General features: G+C 50.7%; 2 protein-coding genes across 3 annotated transcripts in view; one reads left to right on the top strand and one right to left on the bottom strand.

The window, feature by feature from the left end:
- Positions 1-5,047: 5,047 nt before the first annotated feature.
- Positions 5,048-11,331, bottom strand: ETV7 (ETS variant transcription factor 7). The gene is made up of 8 exons (XM_064635879.1): positions 10,901-11,331; positions 9,021-9,138; positions 8,586-8,750; positions 8,243-8,350; positions 7,145-7,369; positions 6,722-6,864; positions 6,310-6,410; positions 5,048-5,984 (listed from the first exon to the last, which is right to left on the bottom strand). Exons 1-8 carry the CDS (start codon positions 10,904-10,906, stop codon positions 5,873-5,875), a joined length of 978 nt encoding a protein of 325 aa, XP_064491949.1. The 5' UTR covers positions 10,907-11,331; the 3' UTR covers positions 5,048-5,872.
- Positions 11,332-12,791: 1,460 nt separating this feature from the next.
- KCTD20 (potassium channel tetramerization domain containing 20) overlaps positions 12,792-22,180 on the top strand; it is a 28,229-nt gene continuing 18,840 nt past the window's right edge. The window contains exons 1-2 of one of the 2 annotated variants that reach the window (XM_064635886.1): positions 12,792-12,870; positions 17,610-17,684. The gene's annotated coding sequence lies outside the window, so the exon portion shown is untranslated. The remainder of the gene's footprint in view (positions 12,871-17,609; positions 17,685-22,180) is intronic. The other variant, XM_064635887.1, reaches the window with a different exon arrangement.

Here is a 22,180-nt window from a genome sequence, read left to right as displayed (position 1 = left end):
CCAGCACATGTCCACATCCTTCCATAAAAAGGTTGATTCCAGGGGAGGAAAAGGACTTTCACAATCAATTTTGTTGGTTTTTTAACTCTGAAACATCCATAAAACAAAAAGCCACATCCACTCCAGCAGTTTGGCCACCTCCAGTTTGGAGATCTTGCTACTGGAGGTTATTCAAGGCTGAGTCTAAATCCCATCTCTGCTCATGGAGGGCTTCTCATGGTTCAGCTGGGAATCAGGATTAACTTAGGACCTCTTCAAGACTTTTGCTCTTTGTAGTAGCAATTCCAGACACAGCCTGGAGATGGGATACCTGAAGTCACACCAGGAAAAATCTTGACCTGAGCTGTGATTCTGGATCCAGATCTTTATCCAAGTTCAGACCCCTCCTGGGATTTGGGACAGGCTCAAAGCCAGTGAGAGAGAGGCATAAGAAAAAGGTGTTTGCAAGAGACTGAGATGAACCAAAACCCCACTACAAGAGTGGAGGGGAGGGATCTGGATCCAAGTTTGTCCACTTTTCTCATCAGTATTGGAGAGAAGGAGGAGGCTGGTAGGAAATGTGGTCATGAGGAGGGAGCACACAATGCCAGGGTGGTGTCTTCGGGCCAGAGATGCTGGAGGGAAAAGCAGAACTAAATCCATGGGGACACAGGAGGGGATAACCGACCTCCTCGCAGGAAATTCTTTCAGAAGATGGAACAAAATGAAAGGAGAGGCATTGCCCACATGGAGCTGTGAGGAGCAGGGGATTACAACAGGCTCAGAAGGTGGCAAGGGTCAAACCACCCAAATTTCTTTGGAAGAAGACCGACAGGACACAAGGCTGAGGTTGGACATCAAGAAAACTCTCCTCTGCAGGAGGGTGGGACAATCTCAAACTGGTGTCTAGAGGGGTTGGGAATCACCACCCTTGGAGGTCTCCAAGGCTTGGCTACCCAAAGCCACAGCCAACCTCAGTGGGTGTTGGAGGCTGCTGTGTTTACCATGGGCCACAAAGGTGCCCTGGAGCCAACACCAGCCACGAGCCAACAACAACCTCCTGGGCACAAAAACATCCATAGTTTCAGATCTGAAGCATAACAGGGGTATTGAGGAGAACACCTGAACCATGACAGGAGTGTTGAGGAGAAAACCTGAACCATGACAGAAGCATTTGGGGAGCACCTGAACCTCAACAAGGGGTGTTGAGGAGAGCATGTGAACCATGACAGGGGTGTTGAGGGAAGCATGTGAACCATGACAGGGGTGTTGAGGGGAGCCTGTGAACCATGACAGGGTGTTCAGGGGAGACACTACTCCCTGCACCAGCCCCAGTTTGGATGGACAGCACAGCCAACACATGGCTTTGCTGGAAACCTCTCAGCCCAGTTGTGCAGTTCATCTGATCCAAGAGGGTGCTGGGCACCAGCCCCCAAAGAAAATCCTCTTTTCCTCCACCCCCGAGCCTGGTTTTAGCTGCTTCCCCCAGCACATGAGTGGGGTAAGAAAACAGCCACTGTGCAACGCTCTGCCCCAAACACTGCCAGACCTGGTGCTGCTGAACTGTGGGTGATGTTCTCCAGGGATCAAAGCACCTGCAAACCTTTGGGAAAGCTCACACAGGGCACCTGCCTGTGTTCCACTGCCCCTGATTCCAGCCATGTCAAAGGCTGTGTGCTCTCCCTCCCCACACACCCACACCAAACTCCCCGGCACAAGCAGTGCTGACTCTGTTGTTTACCAACAGGGATGGCTCCCCATTCCAGGAAATCAGCAGATTTACAGCCCTCCTGCCACTGTTTATAGCAGGGAAAGACACACATTGCCCCAGGGAGGATATGAGAGATTCCTGGGAACTCCAAAATTCCCAAATTGCACCTTTCCCCCAGGAACGAAAGCCCTTAGCCCAGGTCTCTCAGGTGCAGGTGGTGGGACACCCTTGGCACTCCTTGGGCAGCAAGAGCTTTCTGTCCTGGCAGCTTTTGTCTGGGAGGAATCTTCACCTGTATTCAATATTGGGAGTCAGACTGGCAGTTTAGGGCAGGTTTCTACAAGGAAACAGCAGCCTTTTCCCCCAGGAAAGGAAGGCTGGAAACTTTAGGTTTCAGGTGCACTTGTTGGGCCACCCTGAGCCAAGAGTGGCTGACCAGCTGCACATGAGAGATGGACAGTAAGGGCTTTCTTTCCTGGGGGAAAGGGCTGTTGTTTGTTTGCAGGAGCCCTGCGCTGAAATTGCCAGTCCCACTCCCAAAATTCAGCACAGATAAAGATTCCTCCCAGATAAAAGGTGCCAGGACAGAAAGCTCTTGCTGATTATGGAGTGCCAAGAGTGGCCCACCAGCTTGACCTGTAACACAGAGGTTCCAGGCTTTCTTTCCTGGGGGGAAGGGTTGTTGTTCCCTTGCAGGAACCCTGCGCTGAAATTGCCAATCTGATTCCCAAAAGTGAATACAGGTGAAAATTCCTCCCAGACAAAAGGTGGCAGGACAGAAAGCTTTGCTGATTATGGAGTGCCAAGAGTGGCCCACCAGCTTGACCTGTAACACAAAGGTTCCAGGCTTTCTTTCCTGGAAAAAAAGGGCTTTTGTTGGCTTGCAGGAGGCCTGTGCTGAAATTGCCAGTCCAACTCCCAAAATTGAATGTGGACGAAGATTCCTCCCAGACAAAAGTGCCCTCACAGAAAACTCTTGCTGCCTATGGAGTGCCCAGGGTGTCCCACCAACTGCACCTGAAACCCAAAGATTATAGGCTTTCTCTCCTTGGGGAAAGGGCTGTCACTCGTTTGCAGGAGCCCTGTGCTGACATTGTCAGTCCCACTCCCAAAATTCAGCATGGATAAAGATTCCTCCCAGACAAAAGGTGGCAGGACAGAAAACTCTTGCTGATTATGGAGTGCCAGGAGTGGCCCACCAGCTTGACCTGTAACACAGAGGTTCCAGGCTTTCTTTCCTGGAAAAAAGGGCTTTTGTTGGCTTGCAGGAGCCCTGTGCTGAAACTGCCAGTCCCACTCCTGGAAGTCAATACAGAAGAAGATTCCTCCCAGACAAAAGGTGCCAGGACAGAAAGCTCTTGCTGCCCATGGAGTGCCCTGGGTGGCCCACCAACTTTACCTGCATTACAAAGGTTACAGGTTTTCTTTCCTGGGGGAGGGCAGTCATTCACTTGCAGGAGCCCTGTGCTGTAATTGCCAGTCCAACTCCCAAAATTGAATAGAGGAAGATTCCTCCCAGACAAAAGCTGTCAGGACAGAAAGCTCTTGCTGCTTGTTACACTCTTCATTAAGCTATAAGCTGCCCAGAGCAGTTACATTTTTATTTAGGACTTTTTCAAACCCTTTTGATTTGTTATAACCTCTAATTAGTGTCCGGAGAAAGAGTCACACACTCTTCTCTAAGAGAAATTCTTTTTAATTTAGTGGGAAAAAATAAGATATTTTGGCAAAAGGTTTTTACAGGAGTAAAATTCAACCAAGAAAAAAGCATTTCACTAAAACATTTAACATTCCAGGCCAGAGTGAGCTGTGCTGTAGCCAGTGGCAGGCTGCAGGGGTGTGGTGTGCTTGGGCTACCAGGCAGGTCTGCCTTGGCTGACAGCCCAGCTACAGGCCTTCAGCTCTGCCCTGTGCCCTCAGCACAGGCCTTACCATGTCCCTGCAGGTCCTTCCCCACCTGCACACACACAGAGAGTGAGTTGGTTCTGACCCATATCAATAATTCAGCGAGATTCAGATCCAGGATCTCACACCTTCCCCCCAGGAAAGAAAACCCTTACTGCCTGTCTCTCGTGTGCAGGTGGTGGGCCACTCTTGGCACTCTTTGGGCAGCAAAAGCTTTCTGTTGTGGCACCTTTTTTCTGGGAGGAATCTTCTCCTGTACTGACCTTCAGGAGTGGGACTGGCAGTTTCAGCACAGGGCTCCTGCAAGCCAACAAAAGCCTTTTTTTCCAGGAAAGAAAGCCTGGAACCTTTGGATTTCAGGTGCCCTTGGATTTTCACCCTCCGAGATCAAGGAGTGTTGAGGGGTTTTGGCAGCTTCCCAGGCAGGAGAGGAAATTCCCGTCCAAGTCCAGAGTGATCCTGAGTCATCACAGGAAAAACAAGTGAACAGAGGTCATATCACAAGCACCAGGGTCACCAACTGTCACCTGCTCCAACAAAACAAGCACACAGGTTGGGGAAGTGATGGAATGCTCAGTAACCATCAGGGCTGTTTGCATGGCAAGAAAGTGTAGGGATGTCTTGTTAAGAGAAGAAAAATGCCCCCATGGGTGTGTATTCCAGGAGTGGCACAGGGCCAGCGTGGGACAGTTGCCAAGGAAGGAAGTCTGCTGTCCCACCAAAGATGTCCAGCAGGGCTGGAGAAGATTTACCCTTAGTCTGATGGATTTTATCCCAAGAAAGATCTGGTTTTAATCTTCCCTGGGAAAAAAAGCCCCCTCTGTGAGAGGAAGGATGAGATCTGGGTGCTTCACTGCACCTTCCTGGTGTGGTGCAGCCCCAGGCTGCAGCTTGGTGGGTGCTGGGTAACCTCCAGCCCCTCTCCTAGCAAGGATTTTGGCCTCCCTTCCTGGCCAGGATCTCCCACAGGCTGTGACCTTACGCTCATGTACCCCATTAGAGCTTCTCCTTCCCTTCTCCTCCCTCACTTGAATTGCCAAGCACCTCTTTTTTGCCAGTGAGCTGGTGATTTTTTGTGGAAGTGAAACTTCTCAGGCAGTGTTTCCAGAGCTGCTGAAGCTTTGCCAATCAGCCACCACCCATCCCACCACCACCTCTTGCTGGCTACAGCCCTACCAGCATCTCCAGCCTCCAGCTGTAAAGTAGTTTTGGAGGAGCAACACCAGTTACAGCAAAAAAGGAACTGTAATTTCAGGTTGGAAACAACCAGTTTTGGTGGAAACCTCATGGTGCAAAACCCCCCATGTCTGTGCTGTGTTCACCCATCAGCTCCTGAGCGGCTCAGATTGCTGCACTCAGGTGTAGGAGCTGCCCAAAGACCTTTGTCCTGGGGAGGAAAGCTGGAATTTCCCAGTTTCAGACCTTTAACCAGCAAGAAGTAGGATTTTCAACTTTACACAGTCACAGGATTTTATTTCCTCAATGAAAAGCAATGTGAAAATATTAGTGGGTATTTTGTGTTTTCAAACACACACAGAAACACACTCTGTTCCCTCAAGGCATTCCTGCTTCAAACTCAAAGCAAATAACCACATATCTGACCAGACTGGGCTCATAGTCATTACTTTCTTTGTTTCTTTTCACATTATTTAATCAGCTGATTACAAAAAGCATTACCTGGAGGGAAAGGAGTTAAAGTGAGAACCAGCTTAGGGCAACCCTGGAGCTTCAGCCAGGCCTGATCCAGGTGGATATTTCACCACACTCCCACCCTTAATCACAGGGGAGCCACTGTGACTCCAGTGTGCACCATTTCTGCAACACAAGTCCATTTAGAAGTCAGGGAAATGGCTCAGATTCAGAGCAGCACGTTCACACTCAGGGACACCACTCACTGCAAAGGATGCTCAACCCAGAGCACACACTCTGCTCTGCTCAGCACATCTCACTGGAAGAACAGCGTGATCTCTGCCAGCAAGTTTGAGCCTTAAAGACAAGCATCAAAGTTTTCAGAGCAAAAATATCACATTCTCTCCCTGAGGGCAGGAGAAAAACAAGCAGAGGACCAGCCCACACACATTCACATGCACTGTCGGGGCTGGGGGATGGTTTCTGGGGGAGTTTTGCTAATGAGGCCCCAGAGATGTCCCAGCTTTGGCTCAGGGCAGGTTTTGAAATCCAGGGCCAGCTCTGTGGCCTTCTGTCCAGGAGATGCAAGACACACCAGCACTTCCCAGCAGAGCACAAGTCTGTCTGTGAGGCACCTCCAAAGATTTTCTAGAGTGAAACCTCCAGTGGGTCTTCTTTTGAATCTTCATGGTCCTCATTCTCCAGCTGCTCCAGTTTGCTGGATTTCTCATGGACAATCTCCCCAGGAGTCTTCAAAAACCTGTGATACATTTTTGTCATGACTTTAAGGGTATGTCCAAACCCAGCCCCAAAGCAGGCTGTAAATACTGGAGCCTTGCCCCCAACAAGGCCAGGCTGGATGGGCCTTGGGGCAACCTGGTCTAGTGGAAGATGTCCCTGCCCATGGCAGGGGAGATGAACTTTAAGGCCCCTTCCAATCCAAGCCAGGATCAGCTGAGCTCTGGAGGTCACCAGAGGGGATCTGCCACCCTTGGGCCTTGCTGAGCATCCCAGCTCTTGCTTGGAACCCAGGAAGCACCATCAGATGGGGCCTGGGTCCATTTCTCTCTTCTGCTTCGTCTCACCTGAACAGCAGCTTCTGCCCTGGCTCCTTTTTGATGATGTTGAGTTTGTAGTAATGTCTGAGTGCTCGTGACATCTTCTCATAGGTCATGTTCATCCTGTTCTGGAAAGGGGAAGAATTGTGGGGTGTTGAGTGAAAGCAAGTGCCGACACCTGGTTTGGGTCTGTCTGCAGCAGGACCACAAGTGGAACATTCTAGATGGTTCCAATGTAGGTCTCCAACCCAGACTGCCTTCACAATCATCATTTTCCTTTCCAGGGGATGAGAAAGTCCCTCTTTCTTTACCAGGTTGGCATCTCAGCACCCACCGTGACCCCCCTTCCCCTTCCCTGTGCCATCAGCCCTGGGGAACAGGTCATGAAAGGGACCTGCAGAAGCCCAGGGGTGACAAATCTGTTCTCAGCTGCATTTACCTTGTGGTTCCCCCAGAGCTGGGCGAGTCCATTTGGGTTAACCACCCTGAAGACCTTGGCTTCCTTGTCTTCCCACCTGATGTAGGGCTCGTAGCGGCTGTCGGAGAGGAGCTGGTACACGTATTCCCACAGCAACCTGCAGTCTGAGCATGGGGGGGAATAAATGGTCACAGAGCTCCCCACTGTGCTCCAGCGAGGGTGTATCAGCAACAGGATCCCACGTGGCAGCAGTGACAATAAATATAAGAAGAGCCCAGAGCACTTCTGTTGCGAGATCTCAGAACACAGGCACGAACTACAGTTTGTTCAGGGGGGCAAACTGAGGTGGGGAAGCACGAAATAAAGGGGAGGGAGACAGCTGGGCAGACAGGACAAAGCACTGTGTCATTTCCCCAAGGAGCCAGGCTATAAATTCATAGTTACCTGCCATTTTCCCATCCACTGGGGCCAACGGGGTTGTAGGAAAGGAGCAGATGGCACCTGCCCTGCAGCCACTCTCTGAGCTGTGATGGGACAGGTTCAGTGGCTCCACGTGGCTGAGGAACACAGGCTGTTGTGCACAGCCCAGCCAGGAGGGAACAAGGACTGGGGCAGCCTCAGCACTGGAGGGAACAAGGACTGGGGCAGCCTCAGCACTGCAGTCTGTCCCTGCAGGGAAAAAAAAGCCAAATAAACACCCTGTGGCACATTAGGGCAGGTCCCAGATCTTCCAAAGCCCTGAAACAGGAGGGGAGGGACAGCCCAGGGTGGTTATCAGCCTGGTGGAGCCCAGGCAGGGGAGGAGTGTGCTGAGGAAAGCCTGGGATTTTCCTAAGGCAGGAGCAGCAGAAAGTCCAGGAGGGTCAGAGGAGATGCCAAGTAGGGTCAGGGTCAGGTACAGAGGAAAAACTGGAACAGGAGGATGTGCCAGAGCACAGGCACCCCCTGGCAAATTGTTGTAGAGACTTAAGGTGTTCGTTACTTTACAAGAGCCAGCAGAAGTGCTCAGGATCCACCTCCCAGATCCACCTCCACACACAGCCAGCCACTGATACCAACCTCTCCCCACCCCAACCCCTATTTGGGCCCCCCCAGGGCACTAATAAGCCTCACTGGCCCCCACAGCCTCACCTGGGGCCTCTCCCCACTACCCTTTGGCCCAGAAGCTCTATTTAAGCTCAGCCCTGGCTCCTCAGCCCTTTCCCAGCTATGCAGCAGGACCAGTCTCCAGCAGGGCTGTGCCTCTGCCTGACGACTGACCCTCCCTGATCCAGATCTCACTCTGCAGGCACATTTCTTAGGGAAGTCATAGACTTGCCTGGTCACTACAGACCCCCCTGGTACTGCTTAGGCCTGATTCTGACCAGACCTGCTTCATCACTGCAAACTTCCCAGATGACCTGGACTTTGTTGGACCTGGTTGCCTCTCTCAGGTGCTGTGGGATGGGTTCAGCTGGCTGAGCTCCAGACCTCAGGTGTGTGTAACCCTCTGGAGCTGTGGGCAGGTTCTGCTTGCTGGGCAGCTGCTGTTCTCCATCCTACCTTCCTCCGTGCTCCTGGCCTTCCCAAAGGGTGAGTTCAGCAAAGGGCTGCACACCAGAGCTCTTCTTTGAGTCTTAATGAAGAAGAGTATTTCATAAAGCACATCACCTACAGGGAAGGCAACTCTGCTCAGATGACTTTGGACAATAGACTCTCTCAAGGTGATGTTGCTGAGGTTATAACATAACATAATAACAAGGTTATTCCCCCAAACAACAAGAGTTGTCCTTGTCTCCAGCACCAAAGTGTTAAAGCCTGGCCTGCTGGGACCCATCCAGCCCCTCTCAGCAGACCACGGGTTGTGCTTGGATGATCCTTGAGACCCCCCTGCACTGGGTCTAACCTGAGCTGGGAGCTCTGTGTCTGAAGTCCTCCTTGGTGAGGATGCACAGGGCTTTGCCGTTCATTTCGAACTTGCTCTCGTCGGTTTGCCGAAGGGAATATTCCTTCTCAGCCCATCTGAGCCAGTGGATCACGTCATCCTTGCTCCACAGGGCAGGCTGGATCCCTGAAACCAGGAGCAGCCTCTGAAACAACTCTATCTCCATCCTCAAAACTGCTGAGGGACAGGGTGGGATTTCTTCTCTATCATCGAACTTTCCCTCTGTATTAAGCACTCACAGATCAAAAACACTCCAAAGAGAGAAAATGAACCCTGATGACACTTTGTCCCTCTTGCCAGCAGGGAATGGGCCCTGGGTGGGACACTGTGGCTGTACCCACCATATCCCACCCTGTCCTTTAGTAAGCAGCTTTGACTTGCTCAACCTCTACTCACTCAGCCTGCCTGGAAGCTTGAAGATCTCCCCAGTGCTGATGAGTGGCTGTCTGGCCTGGGATGGGGGTGGTAATGAAGCTGCCACAACAGGGCTGGAAGAGCTGATGGCCACTTTGCCCTGGGGAAAAGAGATCAGACATATCAGTGGGGTCAGTTCCCAGTTCTGGTCCTGCCTTGGCTTTGGAAATGCCTGCTCCAGTATTTTCAAGCTGTTTTCTCCCAGCAGCCTGTTGTGCTGTCTGCAGCTCTTCCATACATCTTCCTCACGTTCTTCCTCCCCCCAGCCCCAGCCCCAGGATGAGTCTCTGGTTGCCCAACTCAGTTTTAGTAGCCAGAGATTCCCCTCTCTTTCTCCAGCCCTTGTCTTTAGCAGAGGAACCTGCCCTCATCAGGCTCTGGAAGGAGGTTATCCATCCCCACTGCCCCATGGGCTGCAGGGAGGTAGGAGATGGATCCAAGACTGGCAGTGCCTGTGCTCCCAGTTCCTGCAGGATCCTCAGATTCTCGTTGGATGCCCAGGGTTTTAGGACAGCATTTCAATTATTTAGAATTGAGAAATAAAGCTGGCAATAGTGCTTAGATTTTGTCTTAAAAACACTGTATGAAGAGAGATCTCCAGCTTTATCCCCAGTGATCATTTGGGCATGAGGGGAAATGGCCATCCCACCCCTTTTGTTGACCAGCCATTAAGTTCCAGCCCTTCAACAATTATTTTTCTCTCTCAGCCAGAGCTCACGAGCCACAGGGGAGCTCAGATCCTGCTTCCAGCCCCATCTAGATCTTGAATATTACTGGCAGCCAAGCAGATAATATTTCCCCTTAAAAATCTATTCATGTGAATCCCAGCAATTTCTCAGCTTCACCCACTGGAAAATTAACAATTTTGCAGGTAAATGGTATTTTCTAAAGCAGTTGCCAACTCTGAGCACTTCAGGCTCAGGCAGGTTTTTGGAGGTGGTTAAAGCAGCCGCCTCTTGACTGTGTGTGCAGGGTAGAGGAGCTGAGTGTCCTGAAAATCAGAGGTGAAGAATGTTACAGTGGTGGGGGTTGGAAACATTTTAAATGCAAAGCTGATGTTCCCAAAACCAGGAGAATGGGGGACAGGAGGAATGCACTGCATTCCTCCAGGGAAAAGTGCTTCCCTGGCAGTAGCAGCAGGTTGGTGAGGGGTTTTCCTCAGCAGAAGGACAATTTGGTGGCTGCTGGTTGTCTCTGCAAAGCAGGCAGGTCCATGACACTGCACAAGCAAACCAGTGGGACTCCAGAATAAACTCTGAGCAGGCTTGGCAGCAATGCAAACTGTCTTTCAGATTCACTCTAAGCAATAAGGGGAAAATAAAAGTGAAAGAAATGAGCAGTGTATTTTGTTTAGAACTATCTAAAAGTTATTTTATTCTCCCATCTGTGCGACTCTCTTACAACAAGATTTACAGTAAAAACAGAACAAATCTGGTATTTTTCTTGCTCCTAAAGATTTCTAGGCCACGAGATACATTCTGAATTTTTATTACTTTATCCTGATTTTATGTTCTCGCTTTTATCCCGCTTATCTGCTTCCACACGTTTCCAAGACAGTTTTTCTTTGCTTCGAGAGGAAATACTGTCCTTGGAGGGGTTGGAGTGGGAAAGCCAGAAAAAGGGGGGTGAAGGGAACCCCCAGATGTGTGAGAGCAGCTTTTGGCTCAGTCCCAAATGGGTGGGGGGGCGAAGCCCCGCGGCTGCTCCGGGCTCTGAGGGGCCCTTTGGAGGTGGGCTGGGTGGGATGGGGGGTCACCCTTCAGCCGGGGCATGAGCTTCCAGCTCGAATGGAGGGGGGGAAAGCCCGTGGGGACGGGGAGGAGGGAGGACGAGGGCCCGGGCAGGGGGCAGGCGGTTCCTACCTGCATCCCCGGCGCGCCCCGGAGCCCTCGGTGTCCGGCACGGTCAGGTCCCGGCCCCGCGGCCGCTGCGGCTTCGGCGCGATCGTGGCGAGAAACGAAATCGAAACGAGCCGGAGCCCCGGGAGGCAGGAGAGCGGCGGGGGGCAGCGCCCGGGGCCGTGGCCTTCACCCCCCATCACCACTCCGCCCCTCTCGGGGCCGTGGACCCGAATCTCCTCCCGCTCCTCCGGGGGAGTCGCGCTCCGCCCGGAGCATCCCGATCCTCCTGGGGCATCCCGATCCGTTCAGGGGAATCCCGCTCCGCCCGGAGCATCCCGATCCTCCTGGGGCGTCCCGATCCGTTCAGGGGAATCCCGCTCCGCCCGGAGCATCCCGATCCTCCTGGGGCGTCCCGATCCGTTCAGGGGAATCCCGCTCCGCCCGGAGCATCCCGATCCTGCCAGGACATCCCGTTCCGTGCGGGGGGTCCCGCACCTCCCGGTGCCGGCACCGGGACAGCACCGGGGAACGCTCTTCTCCCGGGGATCCCGTCCGGGTGATCTTCTCCCTGGATCCCGCTGGAGCGCGGACGCGCGGCTGGAGGAGGGAGAGATCCCGAGACACGCCGGGATCACCTCGAATAGCAGGGCTCGTCCTTTCTCTCCGCCGGGCGGGGCGGGGGGACCCGGGGGAGGGGTCTGCGAGCAGCGGGAGGTGGGCGCACACCTGTGAGGTGCGCACACACCTGTGAGGTGCGCACACACCTGTGAGGTGCGCACACACCTGTGAGGTGCGCACACACCTGTGAGGTGCGCACACACCTGTGAGGTGCGCACACACCTGTGAGGTGCGCACACACCTGTGAGGTGCGCACCTGCCCGCTCGCACACCTTAGGTATGGCGAGTAGGCACACGTCGTGGGGGTCTACTGGGAGGGATTGGGAGGCACTGGGATAGACGGAGAGGGGCTGGGACGGGATTGGATGGGGCTGGGAGGGACAAAAAGGGTACTTTTAGGAAGAAAAGGGGGGCTGGGAGCGACTGGGCGGCACTGGAGATAGACTGGGATAGAACTGGAGGGAATTGGATGAGAATCGCAAGGACTGGAAGGGACAAAAGGGGCACTTGGAATGGACTGGGAGGCACTGGGATAGACTGGGAGGGGATTGAGTGGGATTGGGAGGGACAAAAGGGGCACTGGGAGGGGACTGGGAGCCGCTGGGGCCACTGGGGTAGACTGGGATATACTGAGATGGACTGGGAGGGGGCTGGGAGCCATTGGGAGGGGACTGGGATAGCCTTGGCGGGGATTGGATGGGACTGGGAAGGACTGGGAGGCACTTTTTAGGGACAAAAGGGGCCCTGGGATGTACAGGGAGGGCACTGGGATAGACTGAGAGCACACTGGGATGTATTGGGAGGGCACTGGGATGTCCTGGAAGGACACTGGGATAGACTGGGAGGGCACTGGGATGTCATGAAGGACACTGGGATAGACTGGGAGGGCACTGGGGTGTCCTGAAGGGCACTGGGATAGACTGGGAGAGCACTGGGGTGTCCTGAAGGGCACTGGGATAGACTGGGAGAGCACTGGGGTGTCCTGAAGGGCACTGGGATAAACTGGGAGAGCACTGGGGTGTCCTGAAGGGCACTGGGATAGACTGGGAGAGCACTGGGGTGTCCTGGAAGGACACTGGGATGTCCTGAAGGGCACTGGGATAGACTGGGAGAGCACTGGGATGTCCTGAAGGGCACTGGGATAGACTGGGAGAGCACTGGGATGTCCTGAAGGGCACTGGGATAGACTGGGACGGCTCCGCTCTCCGGCCCCTCACGCCCCGCCCCTTCCCACTCCTTCGCTTCCCATTGGCCAGTCTGGGAAGTCAATCACGTAGCGGGGCCAATCGCCTGTCGGTGTCGTTGACGGGCGGGGCTCAGTGGCGGGGCCCCGCCCACCGCCCGCCCGAGGGAGCGGCCGCGGCGGGGACGCGGTGAGTGAGGCCTGGAATGGGGGCGAGGGGTCGGGACTCTTTGAGGGCTTTGAAGGGGCTTCTTCCTGGCTCGTTATGAGCCTTTAGGGGTCTTCACGGTCTCTCTGTGCTTTGCGGGCGGTTATGGGCCCGGGGGCGTCTGTGGTGTGCTGTGGGGTTGGGGAGGGGGGGGGGGGCTTCCTTGCGCCGCGGGCAGGGAGGAAGGTGCGGGGCTGAGGGGGAATGTGGGGATCACGGGACAGTCGGGGGGTCTGGGGATCACAGGGGACATGGAGGGGGATGCGGAGCCGAGGGGGGGTCAGTGGGGGCGTCAGTGTTGTGAATGGGTTAGGTGGGGCCTCAGGGGACGTGGAGAGGGGCGAAGGCTGAGGGAGGGTGCGGGTATCACGGGGGACATGGAGGAGGGGGCTGAGGGGTTGTCTGGGGTGGTCACAAGGGGCTTTATTCTTGTCGCTGGGCTTCAGAGGGGCCTGGGGCACCAGGGGGTTGTCTGGGGGGTCACAGGGGACATGGAGGAGGGTCTGGGGTCACAGGGGCTGAGAGGGGGTCTAGGGGTCACAGGGGACTTCATTGTTGTGAGTGGGCTTTGGGAGGGGCTGTGGGGCTGAGAAGGGGTCTGGGGGTCACCGGGGACATGAAGGAGAGGTCTGGGGGGGCTACAGGGAGCTTTATTGTTGTCAGTGGGCTTTGGAGGGGCCTGGCAGGCTTTGGGGGCTGCTCTCTGTGTGTTTGGGGGCAGCACCTTGTGTGCACTGAGTGGGAGCGTCTGTGGGGCTGGGGCTGCCTCTTTCTTTTTTGTGTTTACGTGGAAAGGGGGTCTTTAGGGTGTTTCCTACACTCTGTTTGCAGAGGGCTGGGGCTGTTATCCGTGGGTTAGTGCTGCATCCCTGTGTCCCTGACATGTCACCCTGTTTCCTGGGCTGTGTGGGAGGCCAGGACTGTGCCCAGTGCCCTGTGCTGAGCCTGCTGCTGTGCCCACCACCCCCAGGATGGAACCAGCCTCCCCTTGGGGTGTTGCTTGGTCACACACTGCCCTCCCATGCCTGCTCTGGGGCTCTAGGCTGGTGCAATGTTATTCTTACCATGTTTTTAGGCTTGAGTTTACCTTCCTTGTCCTCCTTCCTTTCTGTCGCCACTGGTCTTTGAAAGGAGCAGATGTTTTAAGGGATTTTCCCCTAAATGAGTGAGTAGATGAGACCTCAGCCCACTTCTGCTTGTAGGCACTTTCTTGTGTCCTCCCTGATCCTGCCTCTCTCTGTGCTGCCTTCTCAGTGACCTGAGGCTTTTCAGGGAAGGGGTAATAATAATGCAAACAGTCTTGGGTATGAGGTTTAATAAGGCCAAGCTCAAGGTGCTGCACCTTGGTTGTGGCAACCCCCAGGATCAATCCAGGTTGGGGAATGAAGGGATTGATTGCAGATGGGGGGAAGGACTTGGGGATGAGATGTTGGATGTGCCCTCTCCACGTGCACTGGCACCCAGAGACCCCCCATATGCTGGGCTGATCCCACAGTGTGGGCAGCAGGTGAGGGGGGATTCTGCCCCTCTGCCCCCTCAGGTGAGACCCCACCTGCAGAGCTGCCTCCAGCTCTGGGGTCCCCAAAACAGGAAGGATGTGGAGCAGGTCCAGAGGAGGCACCAAGATGATCAGAGGGATGGAGCAGCCCTGCTGTGAGGAAAGGCTGAGAATTGAGATTGTTCAGCCTGGAGAGGAGAAGTCTTTGGGGTGACTGACTGCAGCCTTCCAGTACCTGAAGGAGCCAACAGGAAGATGGAGAGAGACTATTTAAAAGGGCATGGAGTGACAGGACAAGGGGAATGGCTTCCCACTGCCAGAGGCAGGGTTAGATGGGATATCTGGGAGAAATCCTTCCCTGTGAGGGTGGGGAGGCCCTGGCACAGGTTGCCCAGAGAAGCTGTGGCTGCCCCATCCCTGGAAGTGTTTAAGGTCAGGTTGGACAGGGCTTGGAGCAACCTGGGCTAGTAGAAGGTGTCCCTGCCCATGGCAGGGGTAGAACAAGCTGAGCTTTAATGTCTCTCCCAACCCAGGCCATTCTCTGGTTCTATAAACCTGGGGGGTTGAGAAGCTCTGTAGGGAGAGTATTTTGAATGACTTTGCCAGGATTGCTGCAAACCCCAATCCTGTTGTAGCAGTAGGTTATGGCTTTAAGGCAGAAAGTTCTCCCTGAATGTGCCTTATCCTCTCCTCAGTCCCAGTCCTTCCTGCACAACCCCCAACAGTTCACTGGGAGGAGGTTGTGGCTGGGAATCAGTGGGAAGGCTCAGCTTTCCCTGATGAGGTGTGTCCTTGTTTACCCTGTGCTAGGGCTGTGAGGCTGCACTACTCACAGTCACCTGGATTTGAGGGCTATAAATACCTCAGTTCAGAGAAGTGTTTTTTGTGATGTAAACATCAAAACAAGTGAATTACTGGGGTCAGAAATTGTAGGTTAGTTTGTAGACAAAGCTGCTTGTGAGAGTTGTTATTATTCTTCAGGCTGGATTGCCACGTGCCTTTATTACTGTTCTATTTAGGGACAGTCACCTTTTACCAAAATAGACTGATGCTGTTTATAACCTCTGAGTATTTACATCACTAAAAAAAGATGCCCTTTTGCAAAGCAGCCTGTACAACAATTGTTTATCCTGGCACAATTGTCTTTATTTCCTATAATAACATCCACGTAAAAGGGTCTTCTGTGCTCTGATCTTACAGCTCAAATGCAGCAGTTTATGCAGAATAAGTGAAACCTGTGCAGATGATTGTGTCTAGACTTATTTCAGCTTATCTTAAAGCAATTAGGAAGAGGTTAAAGTAAGTTCTGCTGTCATGGAATTAGGCATGTGCTGAGTTATTGATATTGTTTCAAGACAGACCCATTTGCAGCACACAAAAAGCTTTTGGATCTCTTTTCAGTGCTGCCTTTTGCTGGTAGAGTTGAAGGGGGTGAGTTTTCTGTTGGAAAGGAGTGATCTTTGTTGTAGGAGTTCATCACATCATTTTATTTTTGGGGAGCTCTCTGTTTTGTATTAAACTGTATAATAAATGAGTGGAGTTTAGTGAGCCCAGTCAAGCTACAGGTGCTGACCTGGAAGAAGTTGTAGTTGGAAGGACCAAACTGGTTATTTCTATTCTTCTCAACAGTGGTGAGAACCAAGTTATAGCAAAGCCATTTGAGCTTTGATGTGGATTGCATGGACCTACAGGCAGAGGAAGTGTTGGGGGGTTTATTTTATTTTTTGGTGGGGTTTCTTGGGGTTGCTTCTTTTCTGGACAGGTTTTGAGACAGTTCTTTGAGTGGAAGCTAAGACAATCATTCCAGAAGCCTCATCACTGATCCTCTTTGTGCAAACAGAAATCTATCATCTGAGATCAGTCTCAGTTTGTTGGATGTGTTCAAAATCACTCAGAGTTACACTTTATTTTCCTGTGCTCCAGAGGAAGCCTTACCTGAGCTATGCACAGCAATCATCTGTCTTTTATAACCATCAGAATTGAGAAACCCTCTTCCCTGAGCTGATTTAGTCATAAATCTGATCCTACCCCAGTGTCTTTGAGGTACCTTCATGTCTTGGCACGTTCAGTCTTTCCTTCTCAGAATCCAGCAGGTTTCATAAGCACTGGCTTGGAGTTTTCTGTTCAGGATATTGTACCATTTCTTTGTGTGGTGACTCAGTCTGTCTCTATAGCTCATGAGAAGTAAGAATCATCATCTTGTTTTATTAGTTGCTGCTTTCAGCACCAAGTTTGGGCCATGCCAGGATGTGTTTGTCACTCAACCTCATCTTGAACTCATTCCCTGTGCCAGTGAGGGGCAGCCAAGTGTTTAGTTCACAGTGTAGCAGCACAGTCAAAGGAAGCAGAGTGTAATATTATTTAAAAATGTTGCTATTAACTCTGCTTTAAACACCTGAAAACCCACAAGCAGAAAATTTTGGGTGTAGAGAAAGGTAAATAACACTTCACCCTTTGTAATGAATTTGCTCTAAGGCTCCAGTGCTGTAGTTAACACCACCTTTGTCCCCTTTTGCCAAAAGCTGGGATCATAAAGGGACATTGGCCAAGCAGTGGGACTGGATTAATAATTGCAGAGTCCTGTTAGGAAAGTCACTGCAAAAGAGGCCAACCCAGCAGGCAAATAACTTGTGAAAGGAGCCTTGCAGGGCTCCCTGGCACTGCACATCCCTGTGCACTCTCACTTCAGTACCTGTTCTTGCCAAAGCCACTGTCAGGGCTCTTCCTCCTTCTAGAAAGTTTAATAAATACAAAGCAAGTCTCCCTAAAGCTTCAGCTTGGGGCAGACTCTGCAACTGCTGCATTCTGCTCTGGGATCCCAGGGGAGTGTGTGGATAATGAGCTCTTTCTTTGCAAGAAAAATGCTGAGTTGGTGCCTGCTGATAAAGGTCACTTGAGCTGTCTAAAGGATCTCCTGATTTTTAGATGAATTGCTTAATAAGAAGTGAATTTATCTGGAGGATCAGTTCATTACTGGCTAATTTAACCCACATCCAGACAAGCAGCACAATAAACACCTTTCTGTGAGGGAATGTGGAAGGATGAGGAGCCACCAGCATTTTTTTCCATACTTTAGTCATAAGTAGCATAACCAGAGCTAATGCTGAGTTCAGAAATTACCAATTTGCTAAAATTAACCTTTCCTGTAGAAGCAGTGTCATTGCCATATCTGGTTTTTGGGGAGACCTGGCCAGACTGTTGATGAAAACCCCTCTGATTTCAGGTTTTTGATCCCTGGATTGGATCTCCAGTTCCAGCATGACAATCAGCTAAAGCCTTTGGACCTTCTTTAGCCAAGGTTAGTACAAATTTGGGTCCCTGGCTTTTGGATGGCTTTGCCATGGGAATTCTTTACTGTTCTGAGCCTTGACAGTAGAGAGAACCTGGGTCCTGTAAGCCAGGCAGCTGGAAGGGAATGTGTTTTGGGAATCTGTTACAGGGAAATAATGACAGTTGCTGTAAGTAAATGAAGTCCTGGGAGCTGCCTTCCCTTGTCTCATTCCATCAGCTCTCATGGACCTTTCCCCTCCTGTGTCTTGTTCTAATTTGCAGTCACAGTGTGTCCTCTGACCTGGCAGAGACTTTAGGCTGGCCTGGGTGGGTTTTGGCTCCACACAAAAGAAGGACTTTTGAAGGGCAACACAGGCCTGAAATTGAGAAGGAAAATCAATGGCTGTTAGTCTTGGGAGCAGCACTGAAGTGGGCTGTAGTCACTGAAGCTCAACATTCAGTAATTTCATCTGCAATTTGGGATTGTTTTTTCCCTCTTGCCCTCAGAACAACCTCGAATGTGTTATGTGCAGCTATTAGAAATGGTGCTGATCCATGGATTGCTCCTGGGAGCGGGAATGTTCAGTCCTTGGTTTTGCTCCTGAACACACAAATACAGTAATACCCTTGTGAACTATAAGTTGGAACAGGTCATATTTATCCCACTGTCAGAGTGGCTGGAGAATTACTCAGCTATTGACTGTGAGAATGAAAATCTGCCTGAGATTCAATACTGAAATAGCCAAAAGAAGCAATAAAAAAAGGGGTGATGGAAGTGGAATGAATATGGAGAAATGAGAGTGCAGCTCTGCGTGTCAGGTTTGCCTCTGCAATTTGTGGACAGATAATATAGATTAGCCTTTATTAGTCATGCTTTCAGTAGCAACAGTGAGTATTACAGGAACTGGGAAATGAAATCAGTTCCCAACCAGCTCTCAGAAAACAGTCCCTCACTTGGGATGGGGTGTTGTAGTTCAGTCCGTGCAATCAGGGAATTTTCAGAAGGAAGCAGAGCTTGGCAACCATAAAACCAGCAGAACTGCCCCTTGTGACAGCAGTGAGAGGGTGTGTGACAGTTATTGATTGCTGCTGGGAGGCAAAGTTGTGGCTGTGCAGCTTTGAAAAACAGATGGGGCAGGTGTAAATAGCGAGGCCGTGTTTAATAAAAGGGGTTTTTAATAAATGTAATTCCTGGCCTAGAAAGCACAGCTGAGTCTCTTGGAGCCCAGTGCTGTGGCTCCCTGTGCTGGGACAGCAGCTAGTCCTGTTTGCTGGAGTGAATCTTGAGTCCACAGGATCCCATTGCATGTCCTGTGAACTGCCTGGATTAAGCACCTGCCCCAGTTTGAGTGGCTTTTCTCAATTTAATAATCAGTGATGCTATTTTTCTCCAAGTGTATCTGTTTTATAACTGAATGACTGCAGTTCTCACTCAGGTTGTGCTGGTAACTTGGAGAAACTGGAGTGAGAGGTCCACAAAGGAGGTGAGTAGGGAAAAGGCAGGAAGGGAGGAACTTCCCAGCAGCAGCAGAGTTCCTGGTCAGGCTGGAGATGAGCTGGGGGGATTTTCCAAGTCCCTCAGTTCATGTGCTCCCATTGCATCTGCTAGTTCAACATAACTGGAACAAGCAATGGAGAAAAACAGAATAATGGAGCTTTAACCAACATGAAAGTGAGCTCATTCCTTCTTCCTCTGGGCAGGTGGATTAAAAACTGTGGTGTTACATAGTCTCTACCCCCAGAAAAGCTTCCAGTCTGCCTGGAATGTTATCTGCTGGGGCAGTTGGGAGTTAGGAATGAGTTCCCTAATCCATTGACAGAAATGTTCCAGCAGGCACTTGCAGACTTCCCTGTAGTCTAAAGGTTTTTGAGAAGCCCTTGGTCAGGTGTTGGGCACTGATACAGGCTCAGGAGATGGACATTTATGTAGCAAAGGCCTTTATACTGATAGGATTTCTGGAAAAAAGACCTTACTGCCTATATTGGGAAAGGAGTCTTTGGAAATTTTTTTAAAGTTTGCTTTGTTTCTGGAAACTTTAATCAGGAGACCAACTAAGGAATAGAAAAGAAATGCAGATTATTAGAATTTCAGTTTCTAATTTGCTGTTACATTTTGATTTCTGAAATCCATGGAGTTTCTCTAATATATGTAAGCACAATCTAGCTCTTTTCTATAGAATCTACTTCATTCTTTTCCATTCAGACAGGGCAAGTTGCAAGTATAAAAAATAAGATTATTTGGTGATGGGCAAATCAGATGATTCAGGTATGTTTGAGAAATGGTTCAGTTTAATATAAAGCACCTCAAACCCACAAGGCTTTGCTCATATCCAGTTTCTACGAGTTCCCATCTAATGGTGTGTAAATTAGGGAATGTTTGAGTCATTTGGGACTCAGGTTTTAGCTTTTACCCCAAATGCTGCTGTGCCACAGAGCCATTGCAGACCTCCCTTTTGAGTGGGATGGAAACCATCCATCTGGGTGCTGCACTAATGGGGAGAAATATTGATCCCTCACATTTCTTGGGCATGTGGGAGAGCAGCTTTCCCATTCCCAGCTTTCTCCCCCCTGGTTCCCATCCTGTGCCAGGGCTGGAATGTGTCTGTCCCTGCCCCATTTCGGGGGGTTTGGGGTGCTGCCCAGTGGGGGAGTGGGAGGGAAGTGCTTCCCTGGGCAGGGAAGTCCCCTCCCAGGGGGAATGATATGCATCTCAGGAGGACCTAAATGAGTGTATTTGATCTGAGGAGCTGCTTTCCCCTGGGGTTCTGCTGAACAGCTGGGTTAGAGATGGTCCTCTGGGAATGTGCTGCACGAAACACTGAAGTGAAACCAGTCTCATGATTTCTGTTACCTTGTGTTGCCTGAGCAAGGGGGAAGCTGGGCTTCTGTTTATTGATAATTATAAACCTGGGGAGAGCTCAGTGCATTAAGGCTGTGCTATATTTAAATGGGGTTTTGTCTGCCAAATGTCCCTATTACAAAATGTTCTTTGCCAAGATCATGGGCCTCTCCTTTTAAAAGCTGCTTTTGAAGCTCTCAGTTGTTTTCAGGAAATTGGTTAATGTCCATAGCTGGGGCATCTCTGTCTGTCTTCACTTGGTGCTGTTAAGTCATTCCAAGAGCATTTTAAAGGTGGTGGGAGCAGCTATGGGAAATGCCACTTCACCACTTGTAGGGTGGAATTATTGCATTTCTGAAAGATGAAACTATTATTAAAGCAGAAAATGGGGTGTTCTCCAGCCTCTCCCCCTGTGTGCTGCACACACTCAGCAGTGTCTTTAATTAGGCTGTCACAGCTGAAGCAAAAATAACAAAACAAAACCTCCTGTGAACCAGCTGTGAGATTTAAAGGCTTTTACTCCTCCCCAGAGCAGGGAGCCCTGACAGGGAACATTCCAGCCCCTCATCCTACCACGGGGCTGGAGGAAACATTCACCTGCTGGTGTTGAGCCTGTTGGGATTTCTGCTCATGTGAGGGGCAGCCCAGCTTTACCACCAAGAGCTGATTTCTTGTATCCTCAGTCAGACTGACAAAAGCCAACTCATTTCACGTTCTCCATGTTAAAAGTTCTAAAATGTCACTGGTTTGGTCGTGTCTGATCAGGACTGAGTTGGAATTCTTGGGTTAGAGAGCTGCTTTGGACATGAACAGACCCTTTAATTAGCAGGCTCTGCACTAAAATCTGTCTTGTTAAGGATTTGTTAAAATCATGCATAAACTGGAATATGCTTATTTATTTGTGAATCTCTGGGGTAATTCAGCAGAGTTGAATATTCCTCCCAAGGACAGCCTTTGAAGACCATTTCTTTAAAATAAATTTTTTTAAGTCCTGGCCTTTCTTTTGCATGTTGGCTTGGATATAAACATGAAACCAGCTGCAGTTTTGGCAAGAATATTGATGGGTTCTTGCTTGTCAGATTAAAAACAAAATGGAGTGGACTGTTCTGGAATACTCTTCAATTTTAGAACTTTCCTTTTTCAAGAGTGACCTTATTCAATGCCCAAATGAGCACCTTTCCTCTGCACCACACACATTATGTGTGTCGAAACAGGCATCCTCTCTGCTTTTCTCAACTTTGTGTATTTTTTTTTTTTAGTGGTATTTTCCCTTTTTTTAAACTCCCACAAAATATGGCTCCAGTTCCTGGCTAATTTTGCTGTACCACTGCAGTAGCCAAATATTTTTGTGTAAGAATTGTTAGTCACAGGAGAAAGAATGTAATGGAATATTCTTAGAAAGTGTTAGAACTATGCTTGACATGTAAAATATTTATCCAGACGTGTAAACAAATCAAGAGGTGTTTTGCCAATGTCCCACCGTGAACTTTTGTTGGTCTGAAGTCATGAGCTGCATTTCAGTTCTTGAAAATAAGGTATCAGGTTCTCTGCTGACATGAACTGGGAGTGCTGATGGTTGGCCTCACCTGGCTGAAATTTTAGCCCCTGCTTTTGCCTCCCTAAAAATAAATCAAGATGTGTTTTCCAAAGAGCTGTAACTGTGCTAAAAAAAAAATCCTGTGTTT

Source organism: Pseudopipra pipra, chromosome 25, assembly GCF_036250125.1.
Source record: "Pseudopipra pipra isolate bDixPip1 chromosome 25, bDixPip1.hap1, whole genome shotgun sequence".
Taxonomy (NCBI): domain Eukaryota; kingdom Metazoa; phylum Chordata; class Aves; order Passeriformes; family Pipridae; genus Pseudopipra; species Pseudopipra pipra.
The sequence above is the reverse complement of the archived record's forward strand: the minus strand, read 5'-3'. Positions and strand labels throughout refer to the sequence as shown.